The sequence below is a fragment of the Empidonax traillii genome, unplaced genomic scaffold (assembly GCF_003031625.1).
Source record: "Empidonax traillii isolate 1590-97213 ecotype Southwest subspecies unplaced genomic scaffold, ASM303162v1 scaffold126:size1624879, whole genome shotgun sequence".
NCBI lineage: Eukaryota > Metazoa > Chordata > Aves > Passeriformes > Tyrannidae > Empidonax > Empidonax traillii.
In genome coordinates, this window is record NW_020955319.1 from 1,315,223 (window position 1) to 1,337,663 (window position 22,441).

General features: G+C 34.5%; 1 protein-coding gene across 50 annotated transcripts in view; it reads left to right on the forward strand.

Annotated features, from left to right (window-relative positions):
- The window catches only part of RIMS2 (regulating synaptic membrane exocytosis 2), a 449,434-nt gene that overhangs the window by 226,570 nt on the left and 200,423 nt on the right, over positions 1-22,441 (forward strand). For 49 of the 50 annotated variants that reach the window (XM_027883430.1, XM_027883435.1, XM_027883443.1 and 46 more), the window contains 5 exons: positions 12,181-12,248; positions 13,922-14,041; positions 15,899-15,998; positions 16,740-16,863; positions 21,416-21,462. In XM_027883430.1, the coding sequence (XP_027739231.1) occupies positions 12,181-12,248; positions 13,922-14,041; positions 15,899-15,998; positions 16,740-16,863; positions 21,416-21,462 (459 nt within the window). Of the gene's footprint in view, positions 1-12,180; positions 12,249-12,364; positions 12,574-13,921; positions 14,042-15,898; positions 15,999-16,739; positions 16,864-21,415; positions 21,463-22,441 lie in introns of all 50 variants that reach the window. The other variant, XM_027883478.1, reaches the window with a different exon arrangement.

Here is a 22,441-nt window from a genome sequence, read left to right on the forward strand (position 1 = left end):
TCAACAAAGTCTAGAATGGAAATTACAAAATCATAGTCCATTACAAAATGTATAGTAGTAAATGTTAATAGTGTCATTATTTGTATGTTCAGTGTTACTAATCAAAGTTTCATTTAAAGCTAATTTTATTTTCTTGAGATAGATACAAATAGTTCAAATTTACTTTCATAATAGTAAGCAGCAACAGAAAAATACTGAGCTTAAAATTATTTCTAATCACAGTAAAATAAATAAAATATTATCACAGACTTTTTTTTTTTAAAAAAAGGGCAGATCCAGGAAATGCAGCATTCTAATCATAATACATTTATTACAGCTTATTCACTTTATTTTTTTTATAAAACCTTTACTCTGACAAGGACTGCAGTTCTTACAGTACAGCAAAGATGCTGTGTGGTATTTTGTCTGTGCTGAGCAGACAGAGGCAGAAAAGAAGAGTGTTTCGGGGAGTCTAAGAAAAATTTGCTGAGCAGTCTTCTAAGGGACTAATGGGTTCACTTCCAAGCATTCACTGCCAGATTTAAATCAGGGGAATGATCCATCTGTTGTTTACAAGTTCAGCTGGCCATATCTTTTAAGGTCATTGTGTTGACACCTGTGCCAACTGGATCCCACACCTATTTTTTTCACATCTGAGTCCTGTACAGAGATATCGAGAATGTGTGATGAGAAGATGCAGCCTCTTTGTTTTAATTTAAAATTAAAACCAAAAAAACAAACACACAAAACTCAGAACACCAACAAAAGAAAGAAAATAGTTTATATGCAATTTTCCTATTTCTTACTCTGTTTCCCCATCAAGGACTTTGTTTCATACTGCAGACATGAATAAGTTCATGAGTGAAGTGCTTAATTCTTGGGACAGGTGATGGAGATAAGGTGATGCATTTCATTTGCTGCTAGTCTTCTTTAGGTAGAGCAGGTTAGAACAGCAATTTATCTGAAGATAAAACTGAAGAGCAGAGTCACCAGGCAAATGTAAAAAAACCCTTTCATTGGAATTGTTCTGGTAACCTGTGGTAATTATATTGTCAAGGGAGCAAGGGAGAAAAGAATGGTTTAAAAATGGCTGCACCACAAGTGTTTTACACAATTCTATCTGGAGTCACTTTGTAAATTTTGAAGCATTTTGCTTTGTTATCATTGATACATTTGTAATAAGAATAAGTTATTAGCCTCATAGTAGGAGCAGTATAGTCTCTGTGTTTACATCACAAGTGTTCAACTTCTATTCTATGAATGTAGCTCTTCTGCCTGGAGAAGAGTGGTCCAGACTCTGCTACACAGTTTGTTTGCTTCTGAAAAATTCTTTTGGTGAGGACCACACAAGTTATGCTGGCTGAAGGACTGCTTTGTCCTGTGAGAGCCTCCATGATTTAGGACCTGGTCCAATTTATGAGGTGGAATTCTCTGCTGGTTTTGCAGGTATTAAGTATTATGACTTTTTTTCTCCTCTCACCGCAAGTTCCCAGAAAATTAAAGATGAGCAAGTAGAGGATGTGACGGAATTTTCCTTGAAAAGAAGTGGAAAACACTGACCTTTTGCTTAAACTCATTCTGGAAATATTTAGCCTCAGTTGATAAATTTTTGGGCAATTGTGATCATATAAAAACAGGAGGCTAAGATTAAATCCCTTATGTAACTTTTATTGCAGCTTCAGCTACCGTGAAGGCTATAATTATGAGTGTAGTTCTTGTTGACTGTGGAAAGGTCCCTGAGCACTGTGCTTCTTTATGTATTCAGCGAAATGAAATAATTACAGAGCTAACATCAACTATTCTTCTGTGGAGCCTCTTCCATTGTTCTGTATTCTTTTGAAATAATGAAGACACTGAAAATTACAGTTAAGAAATCTACTTTTTATCATTAGGATTCAAAATTAATTTTTGAATGTTAATTATATCTTTATCTATATATTACTTTAACAATCTTACTCTTATATCTCCACAACATTTTATTAACCATATTTGTTCATTTTGGAGAACATCCTTAAACAATTTTTGTTCAAAGGAAGTTTCCATCCAGCTTGTATACACAGACATGAACAGTCCTGGATGGATGTTGGGAAGACGAGTTTTTTATTTGCTTGTTTTAATCATATAATAAAATTATTACTTATTTGATGAGTAGTTTTTTATAAATTCCTGTCATTTACTAAGAATGAGTATAAGAGAGCTAGGATAAGGCAGAACTACAACGCTAGAAGTTATTAAAGAAAAATCAAGTCTGTATTTCTAAAGTTTGGCACTGAATATTGTAACATTTCACAGTGTTTGATGCTCTGTCTGTATGTCAGCAGCTCATTTTAGCATCCCCTGCATTTCATTATGCAGACAGTCCACAAAGAACAATTCCTTGCATTTAACCCTAACTGCTGCAGAACATGCTCAGAGCACCAGAGAAATATTCTAAGGAGACAAATAATTTTGCATTTAGATCTGCATTTAGACTTTCTTCAGTAGCTATGAAAGGGGTCATTAACTAAAGAAACAAGGGTATTGATTAGTTACTTATGTAATCTTTTTTTCTGTGCATAGAAGATGATTGTGGGAATGGGGGACTTTACCACCATCTTTTGAAAGATTACATATTAATACATTTGTATAGGGACTAAATTAATGCTTCGTGATAAGCTTAGTCTCAATAATCCTTAATATTTAATTTTGCATCCTTACCTTCCTCTTAACGTAACATATATGGGAATTTTCCTGCATGTACATTAAACGTGTACATGAGCAAAACAACCTTGATGGTGTTAAGGTGTCTTAAAAAACCACCATGGTCATTGTTATTTTGTTTTCGCACATCTGTTCTTTAAATTGTTAATCAGGTGTAACAGATCATTGCTCTGAACTAATTTGATTATATAGTATCACATTGTCAAGCCTTTGCATAGAAGGTATGAAACCAAATTAGACAGTTAATTATGATTGTTACTTCTGCAATCCACTGGATTCTGTTTGCAAGTTTTCTGTTCCTCTTTAAAGAGATAATGAATTTCCTTCAAAGAAGATGGTTTGACAAAAATAACATGTAACCAAACTCAAAACAATAGGTGTTTTTAGATATACCAAATTGCTTTCTTCATCATGACCACTAAAGGGGAGATCAGTAATTAATGATCCAATTACTAGTTTACAAAGGCTTTTATTGCAGTGTCAAGGTGATGAAAAACCCTCTTGCACTGTTTTTTTTGCTGTCACTACAGCTTACTGAATCAGCAGATGCACTGCATGTTTTTACACCATTTATGGCATGTGTGCTGCCAGGGACGGATGATGCTGTGGATTTACTGCTGTGATTAAGGTCTTGCTTCTTAAATCAAATAATTTTAACAGTGAAATGAATGTATGTTGTGTCTCCTGCAGTTTAGTTTTGAGAAGTAGTAGGTTAAAAATTACACTTGGTTAGACAACAGAAATTTATTGGTATTCCACATGTGAAATGTTAGATCAGATTTATAAGATTGTTTCACTTCAAAATTTTATTTTTTTTTAAATTTATTGTTATCATTGTTGTTGAACTATTCTATTAGAAAATCAGATACATTATTTGTGTATTGGTTATTTGATACTGAAAAATCACAAGATGAGTACTTGTTAATATCACTTTTTGGTAGCAAGATATCAGTGATCCTCACTGGAATTAGTGGAGAGAAAAGAAAAAGATGTGGTCAATGGAACAACTGGCTGATCATCAGTCATAATATATGAATGGCTGTAGGGCTGATGATGGAAATTGATTCTAAATAATTGTGTGCCTCTGATAGGAGACATCTCTATGTTAGTAATGTCTCCTCTCATTAGGATTAGGTCTACATGACTTTGGGGATAAAATATAGAAAACCGTTATGAATAAGTATGTTTATATTTCTTTAAAACTAAGCTAAGAAGATATTTTTCCTGACATGTTCACTATTTCAGCTTTACTTATGGTTGATTATTCTCTTGACGAAATGAAGACAGCTCTGTCATGAGTACAACTGACATGTTGAGTTTGTCCTCATTTGTGAATCTGACATCATGCCTCATGAAGAATCCATTCCTTTGCTGTATTTCATTATTTCCCCGTTGTCTTCACTTTGCAAATTTGAGGCTTACTTAGTAATTAAGATATACTAATTCAAAGTAGCTTAGGGTTAGTTTCTGTAATAATTAGTGTTGACATCAAAACAGTAAAGCTTGAAAGTAAATAAGTACAAAATATAAGGTTTTTCCCAGGTGTTTTTGTTGGTTTATTTTTTCTGTTGCTAATAAATATTAGAAGGAACTATGCATGTAGAAAACATTATTATAGACTCCCTGTCAGCAGATGTTAATTTCTAAAAGGAGTTAAAATGCACCTGTGTAAACACTGCCCCCTCAAAGGCAGAGGGCTCACGTCTGTCCAAATAGAAATATGTTCACATTCAGGATTCAGTATATGTGCTGAATTAAATCCTATTGCCCTGAGACGTCCAGTTGCCAGCCTTGTTGTAGCTACTCTGGCAGTCATTTTGGCAAAATCACAACTTCAGCGTGTAAAAAAAGTATATATATGTGCAAAAGCTGAGTATAGAGTAAGCCAGCACAAAGTGAACTGCATAAGCAAATATGTCTACTAATGCTAAATAGAGTTTCTCTGAAGCTACTTATTTCATCAGTTTAACCAAGCCTCCTTGGGTGAGTTTATAAAAAATTATAATGAAAAGAAAAATCTGATGGAAATAGGTACCATGAGCACATGGTACATAAGACCCAAACCTGTTTCCTAAACTTTGAGCTATTTCTCACAAATTTCCATAATGCTCCAGTTATGAGCTGTGCTCACTTCCAGGAGGCTGTAAGGCTCGTTTCCAACTGACTTGTCAGGTTTTACTGTTGCCTTGCTGTTGGCAGCAAGACAGTTGAATTTGCCTGGACTATTTTCAGAGTTTGAGAAAGGAATTAGTTGTGCACCTGCAGATTGGTTCCCAGCTGTGCAACAGCTCCAACACATCATACAGCCATTGGATATTCTGTGCTTCCTTAGCAGTGGTTTTCCAAGGTGACTAATATTCCTGAGTCAGTGATTGTGGAATTGTAGGGTTTTTTCTCACCTTCCATTAATTCCTTTATTCATTAGATCCAAGAACTCATTAACTTTCAGTAGATTAGTCTATGAAAAGAGGTGTGTTCTTTGAGCACTGCTCTGACCTGGGCTATCTGGTTTTAACTGATGGGGATATCATCTCAGTGTTACATAAAACTGAGCTGTTGATGCAAGAGCCAGATATGGGATTCTTTAATGAGATTAACAGGTTTTATTCTCTCCTGCGTTACTAGAAGTGCTTGTTCTCTCTTTAATGGGTCCCTCACTGAGATGTAGGCAATCTGGTATTGCTGATGCTGGTTCCAAGCCTGAGATGGTAAAGAGCTTGCACGAGGCTGTTGGCTGCAACGTAAGGTGAGGGGAAAGCATGGTTATAACAGATAAGCAGGGAAGATATGTTAGGTCAGCCCATGAGCACAAATATCATCTTTGTGGATGTGACTAGGTAAGAAAAAGAAAAAAAAAGGCATATTTTAAAAATAATAATGAAAGAGTAGTAAATTGCTTTTGATTACTTAGTCCTGGGCATGATCCAGAAATACTGTCTTATCAAAGCTTTCCAGTATGTGTTTTCCTTTGTATTCTCCTGAAAGAATTTCCTTTTTCAGGCATAGGCTCAAAAGTTCCTGCTGAAAGAAGGAAGAAGTGAAAAAGTGAAAATGCTACAAGTAGGGTCAACAGTAATTTGGAGTAAACATCTTCCTAATGCAAAATCCTAAAGACAGTCACACAAGAGAGAAATCCACCTGTAACGTTTAGTTTGTTCCAGATTTTCCTTATCTTACTAGAAATAGAGTAGCAGGGAATAAATGACAAAAGTGTGCAAATCTGAAGAGCTTAAATAGGATGACAACTGGGACCCCAGTATAAAATTTCTGACTGTTTCCCATAAATTCTTAACAGTACCAGTCCATTTTCTTGTTGGCTGAGTGTGAGTTTTGGTGCTGGATCACATGATAGAGGCTGTGGTGTGACATACAGGGTCACAATCCAGGTGTCATGTGAGAGACATGGTTGTAAGTGTATAAGGTCATTTATTTTGTGTGCTATACTGTAATTGGAAGCATCCCTTCCAGTGGGAGTCTGGTGAGTGTTGACTTCCATTAAGAAATTATGCCAATAGCTTTCTACAGGAAGTGGACAATTTATCATACAAAGGTATTTGCCATATTGATATGCTTTCTTTCAATTTATTCCCAAGTAAAGACGTTTATCAAAATATATTTGGCTAACAGACTGAGCCTAATTTTGTTTTAGAAAATGTAATTTTGAAGAAAGTCTTTCCCTCAATTTAAATCCTTCCAGCAAAACATACTTCAAAAAATACTTCCAGTAAATATTGTTCTATTAATAGTGATCCTAAGTCTCAGGCTCAGAAAGAGCCAGAACAGAATAGACAAGCTGAAACCCTTTCCCTCTTTACATTAGATTAGCCTTTCTGTTAAGAGTAGTATCTTTTCTCTTAAGCAGTATCTGTAGCAGTTGAAAGCAGGGTTACATTCTTTTTGAAGGTAAACCAGGATCTTCAGTTTTAATAAGGTTTTCCCCTTAAAAATATCACTTACCCCCCAAAAAATCAAGATATTTTAAAATTCTTATTGACTAACCCCTATAGACCAGAGATGTGTCTTTGGTAGCAATATCTCTGTTCAATGCCAGCATGGTCCCAGTGTCATCATTCTTGCCACATGGGTGTGTGTTGTTTTGTGCTCCTGATTCCTCCATTCTATTTCCACCTGCCTTGTGGGATGCAGCACTCTCTTATTCAAAATATTCTTCCAAGTCTGTAGCTTCTCTTCTATGTTTTTATTTCTTGGCCATTAGAAATTCAAGTGCTTATGGATGTTCACCATTAATGAGGGCAGTTAAGCAAGATCACACACAAAAAAAATCACTCTTAGACCCTTCATCATGTGTAGGGGTCCTATAAATCTGCAGATTCATATATGAGAGCTGAGATTCCATCTGATTAAATGTAAACACCCTCAAACTAGGGATCTACACCCAAGTTAATAATGTTGACTTGCTTTACAGTCATTGAATACACTTCTTGAATACTCTTCTTGAATTCCTGTCAGGCTTAAAGTGGATATATAAAGTACACGTGATGAATGAAGACAAGAGTAACTGGTTTTGATATAGAAATCTAAAACTACCTGAGGTGACTGTGGGTGTCTCTACTTTTTGGGTGAGGGACACTTTCCTACTTACTACAACAATCTGCTGGTATTCTAAGCTCCCCAAGTCTCTGCTGAACTGTGCACAGTGATTTTCTTGGTTCTTACAGCTGTCAAGGTCCTGTGTAGAAGTGCGATTGCAAGACTTCATCTTTGACTTCTCTTAAAACACTGAATCTCACCAGTGGGTCATAGTCTGCTTTCTCAGAGATCTGACAAAAGATGTCCCAAATCTTTTGCATATAATTATCTGGTTGCCGTGAGACTTCACAACCCCTGATAGTAAGGCTGTGCAGGCCTTTACAGACAGCTCTAGCATAGCTGTCGCTGATTTATATAGCTGGGGCTAAGTCTGAACATCAGAGTATGCTCTGCAGTTTCCTTATCTCTAGTGAAAATTAATACATTTTTCTTCTAGTTGCTGCATTCCTCTGTATTTCATATAATAAAAGTCAGTACTGTATTTCATGGTTTTTTTTGGTAGGACCAGATCCTTTAGACATTTTTGACAAATTCAGAAGAATAATTATTTCCCAGCAAGAAACGTTGAAACAAAGGGTAGGAATTTTCAAAGCCTGCTGTAAGACCTGCTAGAAGATGCTTCTTTTTGTTATCACTGCTCAAACTGCATTAGTGACTGTGTTGAAACTTATTTCTGTTCTTTACATGTGCCAGACAGCTTTGCACTTGTTCCTGCACCAAAAGCTAGCATGTCCCTGAAGAGTCCAGAGCTGACAAAGCAATTGTTTAAGCTCTCACATAATCACCTCCAGGCAGTTCTGGCTGTGTAGCTCCTCTTTGGAGTCCCCCACTGTGTGGCAGTCTAGATGGATAGTACTGCAAGCACAGAAAGTAACCTGCTTAAATGAAAGTTCTTCAATAGCTGTAGTCTGCTTTTTACTTCTCTCCAGAGCCCTTCTGGTACAGGACTGCACTGGGAGCCTTTCAGTTAAGAGGAGGATGAAGAGACAGGAATGTGCTCAGCTCACTGTAGCCTTATGCTGAAAATTAGCTTTGAGGGGAAAGGTGTTAACTCCTTTGCAAGGTTAAATTGTTTGTAGTTTTGAGTAATGACATGTGTGTACCACCACTGGCTCAAATAGCCAGTATGTTGAATGTGTGCAGTATTCAATATGCAGTCAGGTAACACTTCTCAGCTTGAAGAATTTAAAGTTATATGACCTGTCTTTTTTGGCAGTGAGATTTGAATTTGAGGAAAGGTTTTTGGTTTATTTGGTTCAAAGTAAAATGATGTTTTCAGTTTCCTAAGGGAAACACTTTTCCGTTTAGGTAGATCCTGGTTTAGTCAGAAAGGGCTTGGGTCATTCTTGTATCCTATGTGAAGATTTTGAGCACCCTAAAGCATCAAAATGACTCTGTATATGTAGAATAACCAATTAAATTGAGTGGTTTAAGTCTAAACGATTTGGAAAATGGGTTTGAACTTGACCATGAACTTAGACAACACTCAAAGAGTAGACACATACCGTGTAGATTACATACAGATTACTTAATGCCTTATAAAAGATGTTCAATTACTGTGTTTCTGTGTGGGACAGCCATTCTAAGAAGAAAGGAAAAAAAATTAAAATATAGGGGAAACAGAAATTGACTGAAATTCTTTTAAAATATAAACTGACATTTCAAATTCCCATTGCTATAAGAAGATCCCATTGCTGTGGGTTCCTGGATATAGAAGAAGAAAACCTTTTCCTCTGCCTGTTTGGTTTTGTCTAAAGAAAATAAGTAAAACAAATCAAGCATCAGTAAGTTCACAAAGGTTTCAGCTTAACACCATTTATACAGAATGGCTGGGCTACTGATGTGATTTTTCTCCCAACCTGATTTGTCCATGCAAACTTTCCATACACACATAGGGCTCATTGACATTAATAAGAGCAGACCTCACATATGTCCTTTCCTATATCCAGCTGCACTCCTGGACTCACAAAGCATCTGAATGCTCTTATAATGACATTGTCTCAGATTGTATCTTGCTTAGTACTATATTAATTCCTTTTTCATGAAAGATGGCTTTGGTATTATAACTTACATAGTTTATCAGTGAGGTGGTATTTTTTTCCTGAGTGATTTCTGCTTCATAACCTAAATGTCCATATTCTTAATAATAAAGCATCTTCTATTGTGGAAGAGAAATACCTAAGAGAGCAACAAGTGCGTTCTCTGGTACTCACAATTAAAACTACGGTGTCTTTGTTACAGAAAGATTAAACAATTTTTTTGTAGGCAGACAAAGATCCGTGTGCCTTACATCTACTACTTTTAACTTTACAAGATTTCAAAAATCACTTACTTAGTGAAGATTTTAATATTTATCAAACTTGAAAAATGTATGTCCAGGGATTTTATCAAGCTAGTCATTGTAACTCAAAAGGTGTGGGTATACCAAGCCATACATACCTCTCACAGAAATATATTAAGCTACAGGACTTACAGACAGCCATCCTTTATTAACTTCTGTACTATTTAGGCCTGTCATTTAGATCACTTAATGCAGTGTCAAGGGCAAAATCTGTAAGATCTACAAGGGCTTTGTAATTTCTAATTTCTATGACAATTTTTTTTTTGGAACATATTAACTACATATTTTAATGGAGAAAATAATACAGATAAAACCTAAAGTCTTTGGATGGAGTTTTTGCTTGTTTTCATTTAATTTTCATTTTATAGATACCAAATAATTAGTATTTACTCACACTAAATGAGGCACAACTAAAATAAAAACAAAGTCAGCTTTCTACATATTGATTGAAAAGGAGAAAGGAAAATGTTAGAGCAAGAAGTGGGAGTGCTTTGGTCAGGCAACAGATTCAACTTTGCAAGGGTTCCTCTGTGCAGGTTTAGGTTCAGGGCTTGTAATTTGATAAAGAATAAATGTTTTTGCAAAATAACTGAATTTTTAAAAATATAAGTAATTTCTATATGTTAGTGGGTATGCTAGGCTAAATGTGTCTAATCTTCAACATATATGGTATGTGGATGGACCATACATTAATACCTGTGAAAGAGGACTCTTAGAATAAGCAGAAATCAGTTACATCAGCAGATGAGCCTGGACCAGTGTTGAAAGGCCCCAGGTAATATGTAAAATAGGCAATATGTAGACAGGAACTCTTGCTATCATCTGGTTATCTCTAAATGTATATTTATGAGGAATAGTTAGATCTTCATGAACTCACTGATGATTTCACTCAGAACCCCTGAAGCAATGTCTGGAGGCAGAGGTAAGACTAGAAATTCTATGACAGAAGTACATTGAGCAAAATCATATTAGCTTTCAGAAGAATATTTCTTTCCCCTTTAGCAGGACAGCCACACTTTTATCTGTAATACAGTCAAGACGTTAACATGCACAGCAAAGAAGTTTTGGTATGAATTTCCTATTTTTAAATTCCTTTCAAGAACCAAGACACTGAGTTAATAGATTTAAAGCAGACCTAAGTATTACCTAAAAAATATAAATGAATTAAGACTTCAAAATTATTTTATGAGGTCACTTAAACAGTTTTTACGAAAGAAAAGGCTATTTAATACTTTAGAACAGTTCTGCAATGTGTAAGAGATGAAGTGTCTTTTTCAAAATAAGGCCTTTGTATTCTGAATATTTCCTTCTTTAAAATGAAAATGAGACTTGATTTTTTTCTTTTCATATAGCATATGCAAGTCTACATATTAGGAGAAAACAAGTGAAAAAAGATTATATTTTTTATTGTACATTTATCCGTCCAAGGGAGTATGTTTTACTTTTCTAAAGACTTCTTAGTTAAATTTCACCACCTCACTGGTGTAGTCCAAAGAAATAGGTTGAATAATGTCAAAGCAGGATCTGAAGTAACGGAAATAAAAAAAATGTTGTTTGTGGTCTGTACTAAAAAGAGCAGAGCCACTTTGCTCTAGTGTTCTTTTTGTTATGAAATTTTATAGAAAACTAAGCATTTGTTTCCTGCATACAGTATTATAAAAATGTTATGTAGCATGTAGTAACAAAATGTTTTTCATGTAACAGGTAGTAACGATGGTAAAGAAAAAAAGAGAAGTTTAATAATGCAAAATGTGTGGGCATAATTTACAGTTAAAAGTACTTACATGAAAGAGAATGTTTTATAAAAATACATGAGTCATTCCCCAATTCTATGGACAGCAGCATTAATTTAGGCCTTTTCTTCAGAACTGTTTTTCAAACCTTTCTTTCTACCATGTATCTGCCATGTAGGTTAAATTCTGATTCTGTAAAATATTTATGTATTTTGCCAAATCCTTACACATTCCCAGCTATGAGGTATCTGTGCTTACTAGAATTCTTCCTGATATTTAACCAGTAGACAAAGAAAAATTAATATGCTTTTTATTCTAGATATAATTTCTAGATTTGTTTTTCATTTAACCTCCCTTAAAACATCATCTACTGTACAGCGAATGCGGAGTGCCATTGTCTTAAGTATTATTGAAATAATTAGAATAAATACTATTTGTGTCAGAAAAGTAAAGAAATACGTTCCTTAACACAGAATGGTTCCTTTAGATTGTAATGAAATTTCATTCCATATTCAAATGCTTTCCCTAATGAATATTCTCTTAGAAATATGACACAGTTTACCTTTTCATTTAATTTACTGTTAGTGACTTTGTAGGGACAGTTAAAAACTCTGAAGCAATGATGCTTTACACTGTACATGATTTTGTGCACACACAGACATGCACAAACTTGTCTCCCTCCTTAGTGTTTTTCATATTCCATGTACTCTGTTGTTGGAGCCTTAACTTTTTCTTGGAAGCCCTTTGCAAGTCCAGCTGGAAGAGGTTATCAATCAGATAGGATTATCAGAAATCTTTACAGTTTTACTGTATCTTTGTCTGTCCTTTCTTTCCCCTTTCCTTTACTGCACTATCTTGTCTGTCTGATTCTCACAGGAGACATGGATTACAACTGGTTGGACCATACGTCTTGGCATAGCAGTGAGGCATCCCCAATGTCTTTGGTGAGACATGTGGAGCCTTACCATTTAGTTTCCTTTATCATTTCACATTTCCTTGGTTTTATTTACACCTTTGCATGTTTTCTTTTTTGTATCCTTTTTTTATCCCACACCTATAGGGGACAGTCAAAGGGGAAAAAGAAAAACTAGTGAGCAGGCAGTTTTGTCGGATTCTAACACCTTATCCGAGAGGCAAAAGAAAATGGTGTGCTTTGGTGGCCACTCTTTGGAAGAGGACTTGGAATGGTCTGAGCCTCAGATAAAAGACTCTGGGGTAGATACGTGTAGTAGCACAACCCTAAACGAGGAACATAGCCATAGTGAGAAGGTACTGAGATTTTGGAGCCTGCATTTTAACCTGCTCATTTGGTCTTTGTTTGCTCTCTGTCACTCATTAAAATAGTGCATAAAGTAAAAGATAGGGTGTTTCTAGAGATGATACAGCATTTCTTAAGGTGCAGAAAAGAAAAACAAATGAAAAGTCTTTGCATGCTTGCAGCTTTTACCGTTTGGCAGCCTAAGAAAAAAATTGAGAGGCATAAAGGAATGTTGTTCTTATTGTTGCAAAATGGCATATCATGGTATTACCTTAAAGCATAAAGTAATTAACAATAAGGATTCTACCAATTGGCTTATTTGATTTATTATGTTCAAACTCCTGGGGCTGAAATTAAATTAATAGTTTAAAGCCCAGGTGAAAAAGGGAGAAAATTGGGTCTCTCTGCACAGAAAAGTTGTTTTTCTTTTTTCCCTTTCACTGTCATGGTTGTTCATTTGTTTTGTTGCCATGCGATTTTTGTGCAGTATTGTGCAGAATTAAAAGCTTTGCCATCTGCTTTGGTATATTTTATTTTTGCTTTCAGTTTGGTGGAGATTATGCTAAATCTTTTTAGAGTTATTAGTTGTAATGGGAGCAGATTTATCTGTTGCCTGCTAATTTTTGCATGAAATAGAGCATGAAATAGTGTTTTTCTGTGAAAAAGTACTATGATTACACAAAAGTAAATCTTAAAAAAAATTAATTATGCCAATAGACAAGTATAACTGTGCCCATATGGAGTAATGAAATAATAATGTTCACTGTAGCTGTGCTTCACATGTGAAGTAATTATTCCAAGAAAGAAACAGAATGTTTAAATGAAGAAATGACTTTTCATGTATGTTGTAATTTTTTAAAATATTACTACTGAGAATGTAGAACACTAAATATGTTTGTCAGTCAGATAAAAATTGACATGTTTGTAATAGTGGAAAAAGAAGAAAATTCTTACATCAAATTTTTGGTTTGAGTTAAACTTCTTTTCCAGTATTACTCCTATACTGGACTTCTAGAGTTGTTTTTCTCAGTACTCAGGTGTGATTGTCATTGTGTGTAGATAACTGTGTATAGTTGTCTATATCTGTCAAATCAAGGTGCAAAAATCATTCTAGATATTCACAAATTGGATTTAGTAAAATAGATAATGTTATTAAATATTAGACATACACTGTAATGAACTATATACTCGAATGAATATTTTTCAGCACAGTTTTCTGTCATGCTCTTACATTAAATATTATTGTAATCATAATACTTTCATGGCATTTTAAAAATATATCAGGAAATGAAAAGTATTACTGAAATATTTTTCATTAAAATCCTATTCACTGTATTTTCCATTAACACCATATGATAGCATCCAGTAACTTGGCAACCATCCAAAGATGGCGATCGTCTCATTGGTCGGATTTTGTTAAATAAGCGACTAAAAGATGGAAGCGTGCCTAGAGATTCGGGAGCCATGCTTGGACTGAAGGTTGGTAATGAATAACTTTGGAACTAACTACTCTCTTGGTTAAATTAACTACCTTTATGATAAAAATATTCTTATATAGCATATGCATGAAAATATAAAAAATGTCTTATCATTCTGAAAGTTAAAAGATAGATATTTTGTATTCAGTTACCTTGAGTAGTTTTACTGGGTCCTTGGCAGGCTCAAAAAATTGTACTTTTCTGAAAGACTAGATATGTTTTCACAAGTATTCTGAGAATGTGTTCTTAGCAAAGTACTAATTGCATCCTTGCTAGGCAAGCCAAGTCCTGTCTTTGCTCTTTGGTATTGAGTACTGCACCATGGTACAATGCCTATTCCCAAAAGAGAGGAGAAAAGTGAAAAATAAATTATTGCTCTTGAAGACCAGGGGGACATCTGCAAATTAATGACATTTCAGTACAGATCAGAGTCTGCCAATGTAACAGCCTCTTTCTGGATTTTTCTCTCTTCTGATTGTTTGATTTGCCACATTAAAAAAAAACAAAAACAACCAACCAGATAAAAAATTATTTAACATTTATTGGTTTTTATCACAAAATAATATATTCACCTCTTATTCCTATATTCACATCTCTTTCATGATGCAGTGCTCTTTAAACACATTATGAGGTTATTTCTAGCTCACATCTTGATCTCAGTTTTGTGAGGTACTACTATTTGCAGTTCCAGAAATACTAGTACAAGACTGAGAATGAATTATACAGAGTAAAAGAAACAAACGTATTTATTTTGATTCCTCATCCTTGTTGTGAGAAATTATTAGGAAGTTTTAATTTTCTGTTCTCTATTTAGCATGACTCTTACTTAACTTTGGATATACAAATTAGGCTATAGTCATACCCTATTAATAGGGATTAAATCAGTCTAGTTACTTATATACTAACATGCTTTGGAAATATTTGTGTTTTTTATTTAATTGACAAATAATTTTACTTGAAGCCAGTGGATAAGCCAGTGGGACATCAAATTTTGTGTTTAATTTTGTCTTAATATCAGAAAATGCAGGAGAAGCAACTAACAGTGCCATTATGAAATACTTTTTGTTTAAACATCTACTCTTCACTGAGAGTCATTAATAGTTCAGATTTAAGAGTAAACTGCTTTTTAATCTCAATAAACATCTGAAAAGAGTGATTTTCATCAGTTATTCCTGACCTCAAATTTCAAATATTTACATACTGAAAGTAAACTAAACTGAATTTAATGTTAAAAATTTTAAATCCCAATATGAAGACTGTTAAGAAACTTTAGGAATTTGAAAATTATGCAGTTATGACTGATTCTGACCTACTATCTCTTGATTCTAAGATAAATATAAAGTTAAAGCTGCTGAAGTTTCCTGTAGAGAAATCTTCGGTATGACAAGTGTTTTCATCTAAATTGCCCAACCAAAGGGAATTTCATCAATTGAGATGTTTGATGCTTAGTATGAACATTGTGAGTTCTGTTATATTAATATAAATTTTTCCAGGTAAAAAAGTATTGAAGTAAGCAGTCTAGTAAGTGAAATAAGTGCTTACTGAAGTAAGCAGACTAACACCTTACATTGTTTTGGATGGCAATTTATAATACAATGAAATACTATATGTGTATTTGCTAAAATATAAAAGCTTTAGCATTCTGTATTTGCATTGTTTTTAAATTTTACAAATTTCCAGAATAGCTACAAAAATAACCTGTCATAGCCAAAATTCTGTTGTTTTTTTCTAAGTGCATCTGTCTTACCTGAGCTACAGAAAATCTAAGGAAAAAGCTGAATTATTCTTCCTGTTGCCAGAACATTTAAGTAATTTGAAGTAATTTTCATTCTATGAAAATATTTCCTCTTTGAAACAGGTAGTAGGAGGAAAGATGACTGAATCAGGTCGACTCTGCGCATTTATCACCAAAGTTAAAAAAGGAAGCTTAGCTGATACAGTGGGGCATCTCAGACCAGGTATGTATCTACTTCAGATCTATAGTGCTGAGTTGCTTTCCTGAAGGTGATAACAAGTGAGTAAGTTTAATTAGATGTGAAATTAAGTTAAATAAGTCTGATGAAAGAGTGCAGAATTCAACCTGACATTCATTTATTAGACCATTGCTTTTGTGAAATGCATATATTCTCATGTTGTTTAAAAACTACTTAAAAAAATTTGCTCATGATTTTATATTCAATATCCTGATATCCTGCCCAGTCATTTTGTGGTGTATATTTTATTTAGAGCAAACCAAGCTATTATAAATATCTGAACAGAACCAGCTTGGCTAAGAAGCTGCTTCTATCCCAATACGCAAACCATAGATTGCTAGATTGGAGAATGTTCAAGAAATATTAACTATTAACGTAAGAACTGTCTGAACCTTAAACCTGTAGAAGTAAATGGATCTTTAAAACAGTAAGTTGATGAGATATACTGTTCTAAAGATGTGAATTTTCTGAAAAGCATATGAGCCACAGCTGCTGAACTGAGCCTGAGCTGTATCTTACTCTAAAGGGGTCCTACTGACAATATTATTGTTTCACCCAACTTTACATACATAAAGCATAAACCTTTAATACTCAGGATTTTACTACATGAAGGAGTTCAAACTTGTTCTACAACACAGAAAACTGACAATAGAATGGCCTAAATTGTCATTGCAAATGCATTCCATAGCAAACTTCCTAAATATAATGTTATTACTGAAATTTCAGGTGATGAAGTGTTAGAATGGAATGGAAGGCTACTACAAGGAGCCACCTTTGAGGAGGTATATAACATCATTTTAGAATCCAAACCTGAGCCACAAGTGGAGCTTGTGGTTTCAAGACCAATAGGGTAAGTAATTTAATAATTTTTTTGGCATTAAACATGATAAAAGTATTGCTAAATTTCCCTTTTAGGGCAGAGATACCAAACATTCATAAACACTGTAAACAGTAAAACTTTTAGGCAGGATTCAGTAAACCAGAAGCATAGCTAGAATGAGAGATCATATCAGTGAGTAAAAAGAGCTGGTGTGAAATCCTGTATTCTCTCAGAGAGTCCCAGGCATTATCTGCTAAGTTCCCTTCTGTGACTATTCACTTGGTGATCCAGCCTATAGTGGCTCTTTAACTGTGGTTATACTTTTTGTTGTAATTCTTGATAAAATTGTAGGATCATATTTGGTGTGTGGACTGATGATGAGCTCTATTTATTGGGAGTCTGCAATGTAGAATTTTGCACAAAATACAATATGCTAATGGCATATTCTATATGCTTTAGAAAGTCCTAAATCCAAATTTGCATCATCTTCATCTATGGAATCGATTAAATTATTGCTTGTTATCTTCTACAGAATATATCTGAATGAATATCTAGGGTTGTGTGGGAGTTTTTCTTTAGTGCCTTACATTGACTATTTTTCTTAACCTTCAGACCTATCTCTCAATGTATAAACTTAAATTTTTCTTGCGTAGCAATAGTAGCTTTTGTTATATTATACTGTGAATACTTTCCCTTTTTCATCTGTTCTTTTTCTCCCGAGTTCCTACACACTAAAGTCATATCCATCACTTTTTTACTCCACTGGAAGTTCTAAATCTGATCACACCAGGGCTGTAAAGAGGGAAATGCTTATCACTGCATTTGAAGATACTTACAGTTGTTTAGAGTTTTCTTCTTTTCCCCCCAGAATTTATTGTGATGTACATGACACAAGTGGACAGGGTGCAAAATAATCTCATCTAGGCTCCCTTTTCCATATGAGGTTTGACTAGATGATCTTTCAAGATCACTTCCACCCTGGGCTGGAAGGATTCTACAATTGTATTTTAATAAATATATTAAACCTTTTTTTTTTTTTTTTACGATGCACACAATTATCATAACTTTATATACAAAGGCATGGGTAACATAACTAAAAATTGAGAACTACTAAAAAATCTAGAACCCTATAATATGAGAATGGAATTTCAGTGAGAATAATTTGTTATTGTTTCAGCTATAATGGGAACTTAATATGTTTGACACATCAGGAACTTAATGTGTAGGGGCTTCATTTGGCATGACAATTTTAAGCAATCTTGATAATAACAAAAACTGCTTTATCTTTTCAGTGAGATGAGAGGTTATTTCCCACATACACATGAAATTGCAACTCCCCTTTAGGGTAAAGGCTGTATTATCTGTCCTATCCTTAAACACCTTTGCATAATTTGGGAGTTGTAAGTATAATAATAATGCTAAGAGACAGACTACATCACTAGAAGAATATTGTTATGGAAAAAGAGGTCTCAAATTAATTTCATAGAGGTATAAATCTTTCATAGTATCTCTCAAACAGAAGTTTGTAGGAAAATTTCAAGGAATCTTTCACTCGTGTGTTGAAAATACTCGATTTTTTTATCTTTCTGCATTCTCTTCACTGTGTGAAACCTCCTGCATTCTTTCCTGTGCTTTTATATTTGCTGTCTGTTGTTTACCTTCCTTATCATCATGTCTTCTGTTATGTTACCATGTGCTCCACTTGCTGTCACTAGACCAGCTCCTCTGTAATTCCTTAACCAAAGTGATGTGGGCTCTCAAGGTGCCTTCTTCCACACTGTTCGCCTCATAGTCTGAAGAACTGAGAGATCAGTGATCAAACAGTTGTTCAGTGTATTTGATTCCCAGTGTCTTGTTACAGTAGCTGTAAAAATCTCAGTAATGAATACTTTCCACAAGTTGGTAAGGTTTTAGAATCTGGGTAGGTGCGTGTAACTATTTGGAGTCTGATATTGACAACTTCAGAATTGTTCTTCAGGAGGTTTGAGCTGATGAACTGGAAAGACCATATTCGCTTCTCATTTTAGAAGATTTCAGTTCATAGTTGAATGGACAATAGAAATTAATACCCTTTGCTTGCCCAGCAAAGCATAATGTCATATGTTTTTGTTCCACCCAAGGAAATAAAGTTTCAGTGTATTTAAAGTCATTTAAAGTTCATATTTGAAGGTGTCAGAAGCGATATTTATTTCAGTTAGAATAATTGCTGCCCAACTGAAGGATTTCATTTTGCATTGACATATATCCTGTTACTTACAGAGTCTGTGGATGGTCTCATAGCAACACACTAAATGATGCCAGAAGTCTTCAGTTACTGGCAATTAACCTAGCTGAGAACCTGTTGTCACATCCTGATATTCTGAGTACAAAAAAAATTCCAGTAAACACAATTCTTAGTTCTCTTTATTATAGGCTGAGTGCTATGAAAACTGAAAATGACAAGCTTAACTGATAAAGGCAGATAAAATGGAAAGTCATTTTACAAAAATGCAACAGCACAAAACATGCCATTTTACCATGCAATTGACGTCTTTTTTTTTCATTTTAAAATAAAAGTTGATGGCTGAGTTGCTATTGGTGTGAGCTGACTGTTCCTTATGCACAAAAACTTACATATTTTTTGCTTTCTGATTCTCAGAAATCGTTAATTTGAAGTGCATGTTTTTTTCTTGATTTCTACTATTATTAATTTGGTAGAAATGGTGCACTATGTTTTAATAATTATGCTACACAATCTGCTTGCAGTGGAATGTATCTTAAAATGCAAGATGTCTAAAACTCCTTCTGCTTCTCCTACATATGTTTATCTCAATGAGAGTTCCTTGTAAGAAATAGAATTCATGCTACCATGAAATAGTGGGATCTGTATGCTTTAGGAACAGTGTTCAAAGCTTTCACATTTATTGTTTCAGCTGTCTATAGAAAACTCATGTTCAATCTGTTCAGAATGATAATGATATGTTTTCATGGTTTTATTTTCAAAATCATACGATAGAAATACTTTTTTGAAATTACGAGTTAGCTAAGGATTGTGTTTCTGAGCAAAGTAATAGGCGAGTATTGGATCCCTTTATAAATTCTACACATATCAAATACACGAACTTAAATCTTTGCTTCTTCAATAGCCCTAGTGAGTTCTGACAAATTTGGTTTACTGAAAACAGAGATTTATCTTGTCTGCAATGGGCACTTAGAGCAGTTGCTTGCCTTCTGATTTGCTTGAATTGTTGGATACTGTGCATCAGCTCACTCAATCTGCTTAGTAAAAGTGTTTTTCTAGTGAGTCAAGAAAAATGTTTGGAAAAGGTAAACTGAAGGTATACTGGAAAAGCTATACTAAAGGAAGTAGATAAGTTTTATTTATGTATAATACAGACTATTTTTTTCATTGTATGATACAGTAGATAGAGATCACTGAAAGCATTTTTCATTTACCGTTGTTGTAAGTTGTGGAAAAGGATAGGATAGTGAGAAATAAACCAAAACGGAACCCACCTTACCCTTACCTCCCTTTTTCCCAGGCTCAAATTCACTCCTTTGCTCCTGGTTTTTCTGCCTGCTCCTCCACCTAGCAGTGCAGAGGATGGGGAATGGGAGTTGCAGCCCACTCCTCTTCCCCCTCCTTCTTCCCTGACCTTGGTGTCTGCAGGGATGTTTCTTTCACGGCTTTTTTCCTCCCTGTTTTCTCTCACAGCTGCTGCACAGCTGTTTTACCCTTTCTTAAATACGTTAACACAGAGGCTCCGTGGCCGAGGAGCCCTTGGGACTGGCTGTGCCCGGCACGGGGCAGCCGCCGCTGCCAGCGCAGGGGCACGGGCACCTGGGGCGGCCTGGAATAAAGCAAAACACACCACCTGCTTTTAAATATTGTTACTGCTGAAGATCTTCATATTTCTTGGTTTTGCTCAAGAAATTATTTATTAATCATATTGATGGGTTTTATTAGCATACAGAAACGTTTGCCCCTCAGAGGAAGAATATGTTCCTGGGCAGGGTGTGGGCGCGGTTGGGTGCTCATTCATTGCAACCAAACGCTTTAAAATGACATGGCTGTGCGCAATTTTATACAGGAGTTGTGACATGTCCTGTATATGCAAGTAAGCAATTCTGCCAAATGAACTTGTACATTTTATTTAGAAATGGAAAAAGTAAGATTGCTCAAAATTGGGATTCAAGGACAGTAAAGAAGGTTCTGGGAAAGCCATTATTGGCAGTTGAGTATATTTGAGTGAGGGTCAGTAATTTTCATTAATGTATAATGTCATCATAAGATTTAATACTCACAGTTTTAGTCTATCATTAACTCTGAGATTGTTCTTTCATTTACTGAGTTATTTTGTTTGTGACTGTGCAGCTTCTCTCCTGTGTTCATCAAACCAGTTGTTCTGTAGAATTTAATTTGACACTGAAATTATTTATACTGGGATAAGAGATAAATTGTCCCAATGGCTGAAGACAGCCAGCAGATCATACACCTTTCCTGAGGCATTCCATGTTGGATTGAGAAGTGTTATAGTGTAACTGAAATTTTAATATGCTTGTTAGATAAAGGATCAGCCTGTCTTAATTTTCCTGATTTCAGGGACATTCCCAGAATACCTGACAGCACACATGCACAGCTGGAGTCCAGTAAGTTTCAATTGTGGGGTAGGAAAATCTTCTCTCTCTTTTATGTAAGCACAAATAGATCAAAAAATGTCATCTGCAGTCAGTATAGCTCTTGTCTCTTTGTCTGTATTTGTCTCAATATATCATCTTACTGTATTATCTATCTATCTATCTTTGTTTAATAATAAGCTATCAAAAGTCGGGATATTTTGATTTAGGTTTGACAATTGGTTATAGGTTTAGAGTGGCTTTGACTGAAAAGAAAAGCATAATTCTAAGTAATATATAAGAATATTAATAGCAATTTTTAATTTCCTGTTATGTTGTTTTGCATTTCAAATGAATCTTATAAACCAAAAGTGGGAAAGAAGTATTTCATGTAGGGAAAAGTAACTTGTTCTTTGGCTTAAATCTGGTAAGATGGATTTCAGCCTGAAGTTATTTTTTATCATTGATTTAGAACTTTATTATAATAAAAACCATGAAGTGGCATAATCTTGATTATAATAATATGAAAAACTCATCCAATGACTTTTTACTCATCAGCCAACTCTTAAAATTCATTTTACATTTTGTGAGATGTGGATTGTCTTTTGTATTTATAGAAATAATTTACTGCTGCTCTATGTTTTATATGTCAAAACTTGTCTCCTGACCCTTTGCAGATCTTGTAGATTTGAAGCAAAATAGACATGAAACATTACATACATCTTAATATTTTTGAAAAAATCTGATTCAAAATTAGTCTGATTATATAAGATAATAAGTCAGAAGACTGACTTCCTTTGACCACAGTAAAGTGTTTATTATTTAGGAATTTGGGACCTTCAACTTACTGACATAATTACAGTCAGAAATATCTGAATAAACTATTTTCCATTCTACAAATAAAAGCTTTTGATTGCATTTAAGCACTGAAAGACTGAATATCATTACTTGGTAATTTTAAATAGATTTTTAAAAAGTGATATTTATCACAACTTTGTTGCATGTTTGGTTA